This window comes from Pipistrellus hanaki, assembly GCF_964339955.1.
Source record: "Pipistrellus hanaki genome assembly, chromosome: 10".
Classification (NCBI taxonomy): Eukaryota; Metazoa; Chordata; class Mammalia; order Chiroptera; family Vespertilionidae; genus Pipistrellus; species Pipistrellus hanaki.
In genome coordinates, this window is record NC_140512.1 from 25,085,889 (window position 1) to 25,103,230 (window position 17,342).

General features: G+C 40.9%; 2 protein-coding genes across 7 annotated transcripts in view; one reads left to right on the plus strand and one right to left on the minus strand.

Annotated features, from left to right (window-relative positions):
* Positions 1-5,578, plus strand: part of CROT (carnitine O-octanoyltransferase) — a 28,280-nt gene extending 22,702 nt beyond the window's left edge. For all 3 annotated transcript variants that reach the window (XM_084897413.1, XM_084897412.1, XM_084897411.1), the window contains 5 exons: positions 355-478; positions 1,344-1,422; positions 1,511-1,604; positions 1,725-1,844; positions 4,189-5,578. In XM_084897413.1, coding sequence (XP_084753539.1) covers positions 355-478; positions 1,344-1,422; positions 1,511-1,604; positions 1,725-1,844; positions 4,189-4,309 — 538 coding nt within the window. In that variant the 3' untranslated portion in view covers positions 4,310-5,578. The remainder of the gene's footprint in view (positions 1-354; positions 479-1,343; positions 1,423-1,510; positions 1,605-1,724; positions 1,845-4,188) is intronic.
* A 1,513-nt stretch (positions 5,579-7,091) lies between these two features.
* ABCB4 (ATP binding cassette subfamily B member 4) overlaps positions 7,092-17,342 on the minus strand; it is a 60,530-nt gene continuing 50,279 nt past the window's right edge. For all 4 annotated transcript variants that reach the window (XM_084897349.1, XM_084897350.1, XM_084897352.1 and 1 more), the window contains 6 exons: positions 15,601-15,741; positions 13,186-13,342; positions 11,976-12,173; positions 10,385-10,591; positions 8,498-8,644; positions 7,092-7,937 (listed from right to left, as the gene is read on the minus strand). In XM_084897349.1, the coding sequence (XP_084753475.1) occupies positions 7,731-7,937; positions 8,498-8,644; positions 10,385-10,591; positions 11,976-12,173; positions 13,186-13,342; positions 15,601-15,741 (1,057 nt within the window). In that variant the 3' untranslated portion in view covers positions 7,092-7,730. The remainder of the gene's footprint in view (positions 7,938-8,497; positions 8,645-10,384; positions 10,592-11,975; positions 12,174-13,185; positions 13,343-15,600; positions 15,742-17,342) is intronic.

A 17,342-nucleotide genomic window follows, 5' to 3' on the forward strand; every position in this document is an offset into this window, starting at 1 on the left:
CTTTTCATTAGAAATAAGGCACTAAGTCGATCCCACATCAAAGTGAAGGGCATGAATAGCAAGAGACCGGGATCACTATGGGGCAGGCGGCATACAGGCCACAGACCACAGACTCCAGTGTACACACCCGGACAGCAGCCAACCCTTGGACACGTTCCGTATCACACCAGACCCTGCGTGCCAGAGTAGCTTTTATTCTTTGATACTGAAATTAGCATCTTCGTTGTTGGAAGATCAACTGTAGTCTTGTGTTACTAGAACTTAGTCTCTGACCAAAGCCAGCGTCATTAGGTAATAACAGCATTTTTGTTGGAATAATACATTCTCTTCTTTCATTTTTTTTCTTTCTTCCAGCCCGGGTTGCTGCTATGAAACAGCCATGACAAGGTTTTTCTATCATGGCCGTACAGAGACTGTGCGATCGTGTACAGTGGAAGCCATCAGATGGTGCCAATCCATGCAGGATCCTTCTGCCAGTGTGCGTATTTGAAAAGAAGACTAAACAGAATGTCTTTGTTCTCAGGGAACCTTGGCCCTTAAAGAAGTAGCTTCTTTCCCTCAGTTCCCCCGGGTCAGTAAAATACTTTCAGACTTTTTTCGCCTGAAGTTTTCAGAACATCTGTTTGTTCATTTGCCAGAGAAGGATGTATGCGGGGAGAATAGGAAACAGGGAGCCCCTCAGAAGAAGCCCATCGGTGCCTTTTCTAGACAAAGCATCTTGAATGCCTTGAGCATTGCCCTACGATTGCTCTGCCTTTAGAATAACACCAGTGAGATGCAGACACTCCCAAGGTGCTTTTGAGAGGACGTTTTTCTTAATGTGGTGGCACGTTTCTGAAATCACAGATTCTTGTTTTGATATGTGAGAACCAGAACAGTTGGATATGTTTTGTTTTATACCTTTGGAGGCATTTAGCCAACGGGATAGTTCCTTCCCACGGCCACTTTAGCACTGTATGTGTTTCTTTACTTTTGATAGACATAGTACATGTTACATGGTTTTAATGTCATAGAGCTGCATCATTATCATTTTGTATGACTGTTTTTTAGTTTTAAATTAGAGTTGCTTCTTTCTTTACACTTGATAATGTCACTTCAGTGCTTCCCATAAATTCCTGCTTTCCAGTCTCTGGAAAGAAAGAATTGAGATGCAGGGCTTGTGGGAAAGGAAAAGCAGCAGAACAGTGAGAAAAAGACACAGCAGCATGTGTCTCAGGGTCTTCCCTAGAAAACCCTTTCTCTCCCCCCGTTCCCCGCAGCCTCGTTTCTCTGAGCCCAGGTTTCTTATCTGTTTGGTTTCTGTACCGTTGGTTAGTGAAGTATCTCTTGATTTTTAAAAACAGGTTCTTGAAAGGCAGCAAAAGATGCTACAAGCTTTTGAAAAACATAATAAAATGATGAAAGATTGTTCATCTGGAAAAGGTACTCACATTGTAATTATTCTAACTTGAACAAAATTCTCTCATGTTGAAAGTTTTTTTCTAACTTCAGGTTTGGGGTTTCGTTGTAGGATTTGACCGTCATCTTTTAGGTCTTTCACTCATAGCAAAAGAGGAAGGCCTCCCTGTCCCAGAGCTCTTCACAGACCCTCTCTTCTCCAGAAGGTAATAGAAGGTAGTGTCTTATGTTTACCGGTTACCCCACCCCCACCCCCACGTTAAAAGCTCTTCAGAAACAATTGGAGCTTCGGTAAGACTCTTGTGATCTCTTTCCTTTGTGCGCAGTGGAGGAGGTGGAAACTTCGTTCTCTCGACAAGTCTGATTGGTTATTTAAGGGTCCAGGGAGTGGTGGTGCCCATGATGCACAGCGGCTACGGGGTTTTCTACCACATCAGAGATGACAGGTGAGGCCGCCCTGCAGATCCTTCCTATGCGGTAGAGTAAGAAAGCTATCGTTTTTGTTGTCTGAGTGTCTTTCCTACACTGTGATTCCATTTGTTTTATCATCTGCTACTTGTTAATGGGTAATCTGTTTATTTATTTATTTATCTATTTTTACCACTGATTGTGTATTTCATTTGGGTTTCTGGAGTTTGTGGAAAGAATAAGAAAGAAAATATTAGCCGAAACCGGTTTGGCTCAGTGGTAGAGCGTCGGTCTGCGGACTGAAAGATCCCAGGTTTGATTCCGGTCAGGGGCATGTACCTTGGTTGCGGCACATCCCCGGTAGGGGGTGTGCAAGAAGCAGCTGGTCGATGTTTCTCTCTCATCGACATTTCTGGCTCTCTATCTCTCTCCCTTCCTCTCTGTAAAAAATCAATAAAATATATTAAAAAAAAAAAAAAAAAAAAAGAAAGAAAGAAAATTTTAAAGCCTGGTAGGGGAGAGAGAGGTGGGAAAGAAGGTCACATAGAAATGACAGAAGGGCTTGAAGGCCCTGTTCACAGTCTGGCAGGCTCTTCACAGGGACCTTCCCAAGCCTGGGAAGCTTTATAAAAAACTAGAGGCCCGGTGTATGGATTTGTACACTAGTGGGGCCCCTTGGCCTGTGCCCTCTCGCAACCCAGGACCCCTCGGGGGATGTCAGATAGCCAGTTTGGGCCCAATCCCTGCAGGCCTGGTCAAGACTGGAGGGAGCCTGATCCTGTATGTTGAGCATCTATCTCCTGGTGGTCAGTGCACATCACATAGCAACCGGCCGGCTGGTCATTGGTCCTTCAGTCACTTAGGCTTTTATATAGAGAGATAATGTGGTGAGTGACGGCAGAGGAATAGCGGTGTGAGGGTGCATCTATCCTCTCCCCCTAACATTTTGACAAAATAACCACCTATAATTCAACAAAGAAGTCCCTGCTCAACATGGATGCATGCCTGAGAGACCTGCACACCGGAACAACTAAGAAAAAAAAATAATAATGTGGCTGCATTCAGCACGTGAGCAAGCAGTGAGCAGGCTTGGAGGCACTTCAGATGGAAAATGTATGTGAGCTGTCTGGAAGGGATTCTCTCATTGATTGTTAAAAGTGAAAATTGTATGACTTGAAGAAAATTGGTTTATTTTTGATATAGCATTTTATTTTAACGTACTACATGCTCATTGTAAAACATCTGTACAATAATGAAAAATGTAGATCATATAAATATTTTCATGTCCTTTATGTGAATTTTATTCATTTAATATTATTTAAAGCAATTTCCAATGCATAAAGTATTCTTTTAGCTATTTTAATGATTGAATAATGTCTAGTCTTAAGGATTTCCATAATTAATCTCTTACATATAATTTCAGGTGTTTCATTATTACAAATAACAATAATATATCCTTATTTCATCACATCATTACCAACTCTATGCATTATAAAACATTCTTTACCAATTTACAGGGAAAAATAACAAAAAGAATTTTTTACTGATGAACAAACCTTCTTTTCTTTGTTACTGGTATCTGTGTATATTCTTTTGTGAAGATAGTTATTTCTTTCCATAATTTAGAAAGATAATGAAACTTCTGAAAAATTTTGACATTTAAATAGGAATTGTTGATCTTTGCAAAGGAATATGTGTAGATGAAGCTAAGTATTTGACAATTACATGCAGTTGGAAAATGACAAGTTATGTGAAACCATTGGGTGGAAACAGGCAGGGCTTTCTGTAGGTTTCTGTGTGTCTCTGAGCAAATATAATCTGCTCAGGTATTAGTTTGGCTCGGTGGATAGAGCGTGGGCCTGCAGACTGAAAGGTCCCAGGTTCGATACCCATCAAGAACATGTACCTTGGTTGTGGGCACATCCCCAGTAAGGGGTGTGCAGGAGGCAGCTGATCGATGTTTCTCTCTATCCCTCTCCCTTCCTCTCTGTAAAAAAAAAAAATTAATAAAATATATTTTTTAAAAAGTTCAGGTTTTATTGCAAACAATGGCATGAATTCGTATTCCACCTCATTCCATACAGAGGACGTGCAGGAAGGTCTGTGTTAGGGGAGAGGTGGGTGTTTACAGCAAGGCCTTGCTCCACACCCTGGGAGCTCTGGCTCGTGTCTTGTTCCCCTTTGTCCTTGGTCTCCAGTCACGTAGCGCATGCAGTGTTCCCAGCATTATGTATGACGATGCCTGTACTTTCCATGCGTCAGGTTCCATTTACCTCATGCCAGCGGGAGTCACGCTTCATATGCTCGCCGCCAGCCACGTGGAGCCTTGCGGTGTTGTGATTTTCACCTCATACTCAGTCGTTCATTACTTGTTCTTTGCAGGTTTGTTGTGGCCTGCTCAGCCTGGAAATCCTGTGCGGAGACTGACCCAGAGAAGCTGATTCAGCTGCTCTTCCAGGCGTTCCAGGATATGATGCAGCTGATGAACGCGGCTCACCTCTAGAGACTCATTATGCATTAAGCACTTTCCAATTAGACCATGTGAACTGGGTGCTGGGAGTGGGTTGCTGAGGTGAGGTAAGGAGTGTCGACTTGAAGGAAATGTAGACGTTAATAGAATCATGTTCTCTAAACCTATACTGACATACAAAGTAGTAATACTGTTTTTAAGCTTCCTCTGATGCAGCAACAATGCAAATTTTGATATAGTGACTATAGAACTATGCAAAGTTTTAAGATAAGCCTCAACAATGCAATTCTACAAAATTTAACAATGCAAGTCTAATTTTAACTTTTAAATATTTTTATTGATACCTGTGTAAGTTATAAATTCCCTCTCTGAACATCATGGTAGAGCAGTGATTTTCAACTTTTTAAAAAATTTATGGCACATAAAAAAATGCATTTTTTGCCAATATGACTGAAAAAAGATATAATTTTGATTCATTCACCCTGGACAGCTAATGTTCTGTTTGCTGCTTTCATTTTTTTTTTTTTTTTTGACAATCTAAGGGAAAAGAGGTCAGTACCCTGACTAGTCAGTCATTAAACATGCCACGGCACACCAGTTGGAAATCACTGTCATAGAGTCTATCTTTCAGGCACTTTAAGCTTTTCTAATTGCCAAAGGCTATGAAATACCTGATTGGATGCTAATTTCCCTGAAATCAGTGTCTTTCACATTCGCCACAGGGATGCAAGCTTACTGTATTTGGGAGAGACCACTACTAGTTAATGGTGATTAACAAAAATAGTTTCTGCTGACCTGGCCGGGGTGGCTCAGGTGGTTGGAGTGTCATCCCATGCACTGACAAGCTGTGGGTTCAGTTCCTGGGCAGAGCACATCTCTAGGTTGTGGGTTTGATCCCTGATCAGGACATGTATGTAAGGCAGCCCATTGATGTTCTCTCACATCAGTATTTCTCTCCCTTCTGCCCTCTCCCTCTCTCTGAAGTCAATGAGCATATCTCCTGATGAGGATTTTAAAAAAAAATTTCTGTTGAACAGACAAAAAGTAAGTCGTAGTAGGGAGGTTTATACCCTCTGACACGCATTTTAAAAAAACCCTAACAAAATTCTTTTTAGTATATTTTGTAATTAGTTTGTGAATATAAAATTAAAGCACTTATATTTAAAATTAGTTATCAGAATTAATGACTATAAGGATTAAATTCTGAATCAGATTCTCAGGATTTTGGTGTGTTTTTTTTTCTCTTCTGTTCAATTTTGTAGTTTCTACCCTCCAAAAATAAAACTCAAAATCATATAACTTCTTGTGTTTGAATAAGCGACTCATTCCTGTGTGACCTTATACTTTCTGACCTGTTACGTATCATTGTGTAATAATCCACCCGAACTCCCTGCTTCCCGCAACATGTTATTCCTCACGACTGTGTCAGTTGACGGTGCCTGTTTGGAGGTCTGCTTCTGTCTTGCCTCAGTCATGGATGCAGCTGCTGGCTGTGGCTGGGAAGTCTGAGATGGCTCTACCTACTGTCTGGGGACTGGTAGCTGGGACTCCCTCTCCTTGTGCTGTCTGACCATTCAGTATTTTAACTGGATTTCTATACTTGCCAGTGGGTGTTCTAAAGGGGAAAGGTAGAAGTTGCATGGTCCCAGGTTCGATTGTGGTCAAGGGCACATGCCTGGGTTGCAGGCTTGATCCCCACTAGGGGGAGTGCAGGAGGCAGCTGATCAATGATTCTCATTCCCTTCCTCTCTGAAATGAATAAAAATATTAAAAAATTAAAAAGGGGCCCTAGCTGGTTTAGCTCAATGGATAGAGCATCAGCCTGTGGACTGAAGAGTCCCAGATTCTATTCTGGCAAAGGGCACATGCCTGCGTTGCGGACTCACCAGTAGTGGGTGTGCAGGAGGCAGCCAATCCATGATTCTCTCATCATGGATGTTTCTATCTCTTCCTCTTCTCTAAAATCAATAAAATATATTTAAAAAATAAAAAGGAGACCCTCTTATAAAAAATATAAATAGTCACAAGAAGGGGACATGATAGTTGTAGCAATCCATCACCTAAAAATGACAATAGATTTAATGATACTGGTTGGATGTCCTTTTTGTTCTTACATTTTCATATGTTCTGAATTTGGTAAGACTGGTGTATTTCTTTGTGAAAACATTGAATTGGCTTCTGTGAACTCTGGACCTTTTCCTCACTAGTACAATTTTGTAGACTAAATTCCCAGGCACTTTACAGTCATTTGGTCTATTATTTTAAAATATTATCTAAAGAGTAGAGTATTTTAGCAATGGGTCACCTCCTGGGAAGGAGTCTCTTCTTACTCCTGCTTTAACACGTTTCCCTCCATCGCCTCAAGTTAAAAGTCACCCAGAATGCTCTACAGAGAGCAGACCTACTGAGTCAGTTTCCAGGGCATATGCCCCATGATCTTCATCAGCCAAGTTTGGGAACAATCACACAAGAGTAAGTTGAACTCTGCTCACGTTGAGTCACTGTGCTAAAGCCCCTTGCCCTGTTCTCCTCTTGGTTAATCTTAAATTGTCTACTGATACACACGGTCACATTTAAAACATCTTTGGTAATACAGTATATGGTTTATTACAGGTAGAAGAACTTGCTTTGAATACCAGCCTAAATAATTGATTTTGCTGAGGTAAACTGTGGAAAAAATATTTCAGTGTGGTTAGTTTCCAAAGGTTGCCTGGAATATTTCTTCTTGCCCTTCATCTAAATATATTTCCTTCCTGTTAGGAGAAGTGGGTTCACATCCTGGGAATATTAGTATTATTTGGAAAAAGCAATACAATTGTTATAGAAAAAGAATTTTTTATTGGTATTTCCAGTGTTACAAATTATACTGATATATGTACAATAATTATTCATGAGTTTAAACATTTATTTAAAAGAAATACTTGATATCTCTCTTTTTGCTTTACAGAATGAATGTGTGCCTGCAGAGTTACCTTGTCTAAGGGAAACTGTATTTTTCTCTTGAACTATCCTAAAGCTGGGGATACATTAATTTTTAAAAAGAATCAATGCCCAGTAGAATAATTTAGAAACCCACCCAGGGAGAGAGTAGGCTTTTGAACAACTTATATTTTCTTTGAACTTGGGGAAAATATTCTCAAAACATCCATCTACCCAACTGTTCAGGACCATAATAACTGTGGCTTATGGCTTCTACTAATTCTACAGCTTTCTATACCTGAACTTCGCTCTTTCCCCCTGTATGTTTTTGAAAACTCAGGGAGAGCTAAGCTGTTTTCATATTTCATTAAGAAATGTGTCTTGATGATTTATAACTCCCAAAATTCCAAATGTTGTCATAGCAAACCCCAGATTGGATGTACCTGTATTTTATGATGACTTAGAAACTTCTTCTACAAGTCAGCAAAAGTTGTAGAATGTTTTGAGTTTATTTTTGATATGCGATAACAAGAGTTCATGAGTTCTGCGCCCCGGCCTGGACGCTGACCATGGAGAAGTAGAGGCCCTTCTGCGCCAGCAGCTGCTGGTGGGTGCCGTGCTCCCTGATCTTGCCGTTCTGGAACACCACGATCAGGTCCGCGTTCTGGATGGTGGACAGGCGGTGCGCGATCACAATGCAGGTGCGGCCTTCTCTGGCCTTGTCCAGGGCTTCTTGGACAATCTATACACAAATCAGATCAGAAGAAGCCTTACTTAATTATATGAATAGGTTTTAGCATTAAATTTAAAAATGTTACCACCCAAGCAAGAAAATGTCATTCCTTATCTCTTTGAATATTTGCCTCTATGCCTATGCATTAATATAATTTGACGTCACATACAGTTATGTTCTTTTTAATTATAATAAAAATGGATTGTCACTATATGGATTGTCACTACAATCTTCACAAGTAGTTAAAATTTCTAACTAGTCACAAAATATTTGACGGAACTAGGTCCCTTTTATTGAGTATTTTCCATGAGGATTAATATGCTACAATGATGTACGCAGCCTTTTCTTTTGAATGCTTTACTTTTAGTGCATTTCTAAATGTAATACATGATCATTTTAGAAAAACTGGAAAATACTGAAAGGAATAAGAAAATGTTCTACCTCAAAATAACCACCGTCTAAATTTCTATTTACTTCTTTTCTGTGCTTACGTTTGTTTTTTTCATGGCTAATAGCACAAAACCCTTCTGTTTTACAGATTAAATAGGATGTGAGGCGGAAGACCGTACTTTTTCACTTTCAGTGTCCAGAGCGGATGTAGCTTCATCCAACAGCAGGATTCGAGGTTGTCTGATGAGGGCTCGGGCGATCGCAATCCTCTGTTTCTGACCTCCTGAGAGTTGAGTCCCCTTATCTCCCACTTTTGTGTCGTATTTCTGCAAGTCAGTCAACAAAAGTAATGATGGTCCTAACCCAGCAAAATTACTGATGTTATAATGAATAAACTTTTACTTAACACATGACAGTACTACTTAAAAGAAAAAAAAATTTGGAATCAATAAAAAAGTTTCTGTAACAGCTACTTAGTTGTCCATTTAATGTTTGTTTTTTTACATTTAACAAAAAGTTTGTTTTCAAAATCCAAATAGAAAATGAGTGACCTTAATTTTCACTGGTATTCTGTAACAAATTCTCAAATTCCTACCATTATCATACTGTCATTTGATGTCACCAGAGTCCTAAAAAGGTTAAATGTTAATGTTTAAGGCTTAAAATTCTTTAAAAATTGATATAATTAGATGAGCAATAAGGAACCAAGTTTATTCTCTTTTATACTCATTCACTCATTTAAATATTTCCTCAGTACCTGTTATGCCCAGAACTATGGGAAGTGTGTAAAAATGAATTCAGCTTTATTCCTATCCCAAAGGAATTAAAATCTAAAGAGAAATGCATATTCAGCATTCAATACAAGTTAAGTAGCAAATGAGTTATACAGGCAACATGCTATGAAAGAACACAGAGGGAGCTGAAACCAGTTTGGCTCATTGGATAGAGAGTCGGCCTGAGTACTGAAAGGTCCCGGTTCGATTCCGGTCAAGGGCATGTATGTTGGTTGCCAGCGCATCCCCAGTAGGGGGCGTGCAAGAGGCAGCTGATGGATAACTCTCATCGATGTTTCTATCTCTCCCTGTTCCTCTCTGTAAAAAATAAATAAAATATATATTTTTAAAAATCACAGAGGGAGAGAGAAATTGTGGAGATAAGGTGGGACAAGGAGAAAGGGGAGATAAATTATAGATACTTTAGTAGAGAACTTGGTAAGCTTCATATTGAGAGAACACTCTTAAGCCAAAAAACGCACAGAATGGATAAAAGTACAAATTGAGTTGGTTCAGTTTACAGTGAACTGAATACTACTCGGCAATAAAAAGGGAATTAGGCTAAGAAAAGCTCATCTCAAATAGTTGTATACTATATGTTTATATAATGTTCTAAAAGTGGGAAGTTACAGAGATGAGCAGTCAGTGGTTGCAGAGGTTGGAGGAGTGAGAGTGGGAAGGAGGGATATGAGCTATGAAAGGACAGCATGAGGGATCTCTGTGGTGATACGTTCTGTGTCTTGACTGTGATGATGGATACATGAATCTATAATGCAGTAAAATTGCACAGAATTAAATACACACACATACAAGCATGTACACATAAGACAAAGTGTGAATGAGATCCGGGGATTGTGTCAACGTTAATATCATGCTGTTGTTTTTCCATTTTGTCACTGGAGAAAACTTGGTAAAAGGTACATAAGATCCTCCTATTCCTTGACAACTGCACGCGAATCTATACTTATCTCAGAATAAAGTGTTTAATTTAAAAAAAAAAAAAAAGTATCACCAGGGATACTTGGCCTCAGTCTGAATGCAGCCCACCAGTTCTCAACCCACAATATGGTGCATTAACTTAACTTCACCTCATTTCTCGCTACATTTGTATGAGGCAGCCGTGACATCAGGACACTTGGAATCATGAAATTCCGTGTCTTGTCCAAGGTCAGAGGGCTGGTAAATAGACACCTGTTACCAGGCTGTTGGCGTTTGACTTTGGGAACTGTGGGGGGAGGGAAACAGTGTGCAGTTGATTCAGATTTCATCCTAATACGTGACCCGCTAACTTACGTGGGGTAAGGTCTCGATGAAAGGATGGATGTTGGCTGCTTTGGCTGCACGCACGATCTCCTCCTGGGACACGGCCCGGCTGTTGTCTCCGTACGCGATGTTCTCGGCGATGCTGTAGTCGAACAGGATGGGCTCCTGGGACACGATGCCCAGCTGGGCTCGGAGCCATTGGAGGTTGAGTTTCTTTGCCTCTTGACCATCCAGCAGCTGAAAACCAAAGTCCCAAATTATAAGAAAGGCTTGAAAAGGAAAAACTAAGTGGATGTGGGTGCATATGGGCATCAGCAGTTTGTGAAATACCAGGCCTCAGAGCCCCTACACACTTACACTATTGGAGGCCAGCATGACCGTTATGATGATCATGCTGTCCCTTTCTTGGCCTAATTGGCAAAATGACAGCACATCGGGTCCTGTCTTCATATTCCTCTTTGAACCTATCTGCCCTCTTCAGGCAAGGATACCATCCCCTGCCATTAGGAAGCCCAGAATTAGGTGTTCTACTCACACCTGCTGTCCCCAGAATGACTCCAACCTCTCAACTTGACTTTATCCCCCGCCCATAGGCATACCAGGACAAAAAGCAGATTCTGAAAGCTGGTGACCTCCTGACCTACTTCTACTTCTCTTTCCCCTGAGATCTACCAGCCCTAACTGTTCTCTCTCTGACAGCACCAAGGACAAAAGTTCAAGGGGAAGTGTGCAAGGTCAAGGGGCAGTATCCTTGGGGGAATGGTTTGGTTGGTGGCAGTTTTGATTATTTTTTGTTTGCTATAAGCAGGAGGCATGGTGCTTCCAGAGCAGCCTTGTGATGTAGTGACTGCAACGCAGCTTCCTGCAAGGTTTGAGTTACCAGGGAAGAAACAGACACAGGTTCACTTAGTCTTGACCTCTCAATCGAGAGATCCCCGCCAGTATTAGCTCGGCATAGCCACGGTACTGAGCTGGTTTGCCCGTGTTCATAACTGCCGAGTGACTGAAACAAGGTTGAACACGCTGGTGACTGTCTACATGGGGGTGGGCTCCCAGGGCTAGGTCGGTGGGTGCTAGCTACCCAAGGTGATGGAAGAGGCAGGCAGTATCAGAGCCGAGGCTTTACTTACGGAAGAGAGCTGGAGCTCGATCCTAGGAAATCAATGATGAAAACCAAACACGGATGGGCTGAAAGTGAGTGTCAAAGTCAGAGAGCCTGGCGTTCAGGGTTGGAGACAGTAAAGCAGAAGGGGGTGGGGAGGGAACAAGCAGGCACCAGCCTGTCCTGGCAGCCAATTTAGCACTCTGGCGGGAGTTTGTGCTTTCCTTTATAAACCAGGAACTGAGGGTTTACGGAGGAGGATAAGACCTGCTCCAAAGGCCCATGGCAGACAGAGGTCAACTTCATATTCACTATTTCCCTGAACTAAATTCCAGATGTTCTACCTGAATGTTCCAATATCTGTCTGACTCAGGGTGTCGGTTTAGGGCTTATAGAAGGTGGTCATTCTATCAGATAGGACTGGGGGTCTTACGCAGGTTTTTTCATTGGGGGCACATTGGTTTAACCACTTGAGATAGCGCCTCCAATCAGGTTACCGATGGAAAGAAGCGCACGCACCACGGTTCCAGATGTTGGGTCGTAGAAGCGCTCCAGCAGCTGGACCACCGTGCTCTTCCCGCAGCCGCTGCTGCCCACCAGGGCCAGCGTCTGGCCCTTCTTCACCTCCAGGCTCAGCCCCTGCAGCACGGGCACGTCGGGCCGGGTCGGGTAGTTGAACACGACTTCATTAAACGTCACATTTCCTTCAAACTTATCCTAAAACACACACACACACACACACACATTGTTTTAATGTTGCTATTGTAAATCGGTCTGGTCCTTATTATAACACACAGTTTTATTTCAAGAAAACGTTACCAAAGACTGTAGTAAAAAAAAGACATAAAAATCCTATTCGGTACAAGGACTAACACCTGTTCATATGGACAGAAAACTGTTCTTATAAAACGAAGATGGGAGATGGGTAACAGGTTACACTAAATAGTCGTATCATAGACAGTGGTTATGTAACCTTGATTTCTGGTTCATTTAAGACAAATGTTTAGTGTTCTCAAAGGACAATTGGGAGCCGGGAACCAAGGCAGTGGCTAAAGATTCAAAGGTGTGGGAAGGTAGGGCATTTCCACCTGCAGGCTCAGTGGGCAACTCGTCCCAAGCCCCGGCATCCTCTTTCTCTCACTAACACAGCAAGTTTCTCAGAACAGGAATCCCTGGGAAAGTCCCAGGAAGATGGCCTCTCTCTGTACCCACACGGCCCCTTGTGCAGTAAAATGTACAGCAGCTCGTGTTGTGCAAAGAACCTTCCCCTCCAAGCTTGAGTTAACTTTGGAAACAGTAAAGTGTACGACTACTCCTGTGAGTGCAGTGGCTTTCTTACCAATTGTCATTCAGTCATCACAAGATGTGATTACAGCCAAACTGCTCATGGCATTTACATACAGAATCACATGCCTATACCTTCACGCAGAAATGACTAACAGTTTTCATAAACATTAGCCAGTTCCAGTACATCTGGACTCTTTTTCTGTTTGTTTGTTGTTTTTTTTTTACTTTTGATGTGCTAAACTTCAGAATCCTTGAAACTCCCTATGGAATTTTAAAATGCCAAGAAAGTTGGCCAAATCCTAGATCTGTAAATATCACCAAGATGAATAAATGTCAGTGTGATCATTATAGATTTATCCTGGGGTCACAACCCAGCAGACAGCAGACAGCAGACCTTGGGGAAACGATTAACCAAGCACGCAGAAGGTGGCAGAGAACTCACCGGCCTCAGGCCTTCCTCGCTGTAGCTGTCAATCAGAGGTTGTCTTTCAAACAGCATGAACAAGTGGGCTGCCGACAGCTTGGCTTTGGCGTAGTCTGGAGCAAAAGAGCTGGCGTGTCCTAGCGCCACTGCGCCAAACACGATTGCTGAAAACACCCTAGAGACAGGAAGGAGAGGGATTAAAACGTCAGCCTGCATAATTAGCTCCATGTTTAAAAGTCCACAGACACACTGCCCAGCAGCACTGATATTTTTTTATTCCCTTAGTCATGCTCCCACCCCACCTCATCCCACATTCCCGTGAAATTCCAGTAACTAAGGAGCAAAATCCACAGGCGAGGAAGGTCACCATGGAGGGTTTCTTTATTCCTTAGGTGCCTCTACTTCCTCAGAGTTCCTGTAACTTTCCACAGTTCTCGTTTTGGAAGTGGTTTATAACTGAATCTGATTTGTAATCTCCAGGAATGTTAACGACCACGGATACCCGTTTGAGAGCTGAGGGAACTGGAGTAGAGAGCGTGTTCAGGGGCTTGGTCAGCGCCAAGTCATGTTTCCTCTTGAATCTACAGCCCTGACGGCCAGTGTGTGGTTTCTGCCAGACTCCCACACAAACACCAGTGACCACCGAGGTTAAAGAGTTTGGGTAAGGAAAAAAACGAGCCTTTACCAGAAATAGCTTTTCCTGAGAATTAAGATAATGATTGACACTACCCTGAAACAATCGTCCTAAGCTAACGGTCTCCTTCCTAATTAAATAGTCTTCAGAGGACAGACATGGATTATAACTGTGCTTATAAAGGGCCAAAGATTCCAGGACCTTCATCTCCACAAAGCCATTTGCTTCTGGCACCAGACCTCCCTCAGAGGAAGGTAGAGGGAGAAAACCTCTATCTAGTCATAATGGGAACTTAAAACCTTTTTGCTTCTACATCTAGGATATTAAAATGTGTTTTAATGACATGGGGACAGGAATGGTGGGTACAGTAAGGCTCTCAAATACTTGGTAAGTTTGGTTACCAAAAATTAAATTGCCAAATAGTGATGAAGCCACGTGTAGTTGCCTAGCTTTCCTATACCAATCTAGCTTTAGCACGGAAGATTAAAAAAACTGGCTTCCAATTATCCAGAGTTTAACATTTTTGATGGTAAAAATGAAACAAAAAAAAGGAACAATTTTCTCAGTGATATTTTCCTAGACAGTTGAAATACTCCAAGTTGTCAGTTCCCCGAGCTGAGCTGCATTTTTCCATTTGATCTTCTCAAACCACTTTCTACTCTCTACCCATCTCGATGTTGCACCTTCCCCGTCTGTCAGAGGCTGACCCTTTGTGGACTGCACCAACAGCTTTTCTGTCCTCTGGCATCTGATGGGGTTTGGCAATGAAGGGGGCTGGCTGGGGGTGGGAGGGCTGGAGGGGAGGGAGGCCAGGGTATTTGGTTTCTTTCTGGTTGGCTTGCTATGTCGTTGGTATGCCTCCACCAAAGAGGACAGAAGGCATTTTTTTTTTTTCATAGTTATTTCAATTTTGGATTAAAAGAACAGCTTTTAAACACTTCACCTTCCTTGTTTTGATTTTTTTTTTTTTAATGGTTCCTCACTAGTGCTTTAAAATCATCGCCATCAGAGCAGAAATATGCTAAGTGATCTCAAAAAAAGAATGGCTTCCCTTTGGCAAGACTAGGCTGCAATTTAATTGAAAGCATTTAGCATATTTTGAAAAGAGGAATGTATCAATTAGAAAGACCACTGGTTAGTCTTGGAAATCAAGCAAATAGGAGAGAGACTAAGGCAAATGTTGGCACGGTCATCCCAAGTCTGGTTAGGGGACAGAACCTTTGCCAGATGTCAGGCAAGAATTCCCTTCTCCTTGACAAGGCCATCTGTGGTTGCCCATAAAGAGCAAGCTATTTAACCCTCTGCTTTCAGTCTATGGTCACCAGCGACTTTCTAACTATGATTTCTATCTGCCTACATTATACAATAAGAAAATTTGCTAGCCAGTCCTAAAATTCTGGTTTATGATGAACTGGGTTAGTTTTTGAGACTCCAGTGATTAAACTGTCCTTATAGTATTGATTAGATCAGATTTCTGTAGTTGATTCAACTCTCTAAACTTATTTTAGGACAAGAGAGGAGTTTTTTTTACTCTAAAATTTTGCATAGATATATTAAAATCTTACTATAGAATATTCTTAATATTTTAAACATTTCCCTAACCAGTTTGGCTCAGTGGACAGTGTTGGCCTGCAGACTCAAGTGTCCCAGGTTCGATTCTGATCAAGGGCACGTACCCAGTAGGGAGTATGCAGGAGGCAGTTGATCGATGTTTCTCTCTCATCGATGTTTCTAACTCTCTATCCCTCTCCCTTTCTCTCTGTAAAAAAATTAATAAAATATATTTAAAAATTACTTACAGAATAACATCTCTGAAGAGCATATGTCCATTCACGATGAGATAGGCACCAAATCGAAAACAACCGGCATAGGAAAAATACATAAATGCTTGTGAAATACTAAAAGTAATTCCATAGATGTGTGCCTTCCGTACAGAATTTCTGAAAAGCAAATTAGAGCATTCATAACCATCTCTTCAACCACTCTTGGCACTGTGCAGTGGAAAGAGCACAGCTTCTAAGTCTACTTGACCTGGGTTTATCTTCTGCTCCAGCTACCTTAGTTTAAGTAAGTGACTTAATCTTTCTATGTAACAGTTTTCTGATTTGTACAATGAGGATAACCAATATGATGCAGAATTGTTTTGAGAACTAAATAAACAATATAAATCTCTAGCTTAGAACCTAGCTCTTAGCAGTTGTTCAAATGATAGTTGCTGACCCAGACAGTCAACCTCTATGATGTAAACATGATTATTGTGTTAAAAATATTGAGGATGTCAAAGTTAGCACTAAACTTTGAGTTGTCTGAATGTGGTTTCTTTAATATCATTATCTTGTCTTCTATGACTAGTTATCATCTCTTATGTCAAAACTCATCTTTCTGATTCAGAAAAGTAGTGTCACTGAGGTTTATATAGAAACACATTGGGCAGTCTTTCCTCAGCTAGATGCCATCAGCCCTAGTAAGTTTTTAGTATTATTTCTAACTAGATCACATCCTCAGTATAGCTAATTATTATTCTAAATCCTCTAAAAAATAACAATTAACTTTTAGATTAGAATGATTAGGAGGAAAGCATTTGCCAATAGAGAAAAGTCAAAATATTACTGACTTGGATGACTTTTAAGTTATGCGCTATGATTAGTATTACAATACTAATATCACTGAAAAATTTACAATGATATTGAATCTTTAAATTGCAATCAAATTAGCTGAAGCCGGTTTGGCTCAGTGGTAGAGCGTCAGTCTGCAGACTGAAAGATTCCATCAAGGGCATGTACATTGGTTGTGGGCACATCCCCGGTAGGGGGTGTGCAGGAGGCAGCTGGTCAATGTTTCTCTCTCATCGACGTTTCTAGCTCTCTATCTCTCTCCCTTCCTCTCTGTAAAAAATCAATAACATATATTTTAAATTGCAATCAAATTACAAATTAGCTTCAGCATTCTATTATTCCTTAATTCCCTTGCAGTTCCAATAAACCACAAGGTTATAAATAATGCCTCATGTATATGTCAAATACCAAATGGACAGAAAAATGTAGCTGCATGAAGTATACATAAAAAGGAGATAGAATAAATTGAGAATTCCAGATATCCGTTTTCAAATCTATAAGTGTTCAAACTATTCCAGTCTACAGAGTTATAATCTAAGTTGTATTCAATTGTTAGTATTAAAATATATTCACAACACCTGACTTAGAAAACCAATGAGGCTGATGCAGAAGGTAACCAGACTTATGACGATCATTCCATTATATATGTAAGTATTAAGTCGCTATGTTTTACAACTGAAATTACTATAACATTGTAAGTCAATTATGCTTTAATAAAAAAATAAAATAAAACTTATGAATTGTTTATTTCTGGAATTTTCCATGTAATATTTCAACCGGCGTTGACGAGGTTACTGAAACTATGGAAGGCGAAACCGTGGATAAGGTTTAACTAAATAACAAGCCTCTCCTTTGGCTCAGTCTACAATCCAAAGAAAATAAAGGTTTAAAGCAATTCCCCAAAAGCAATGTCTGTCCTGCCTCAG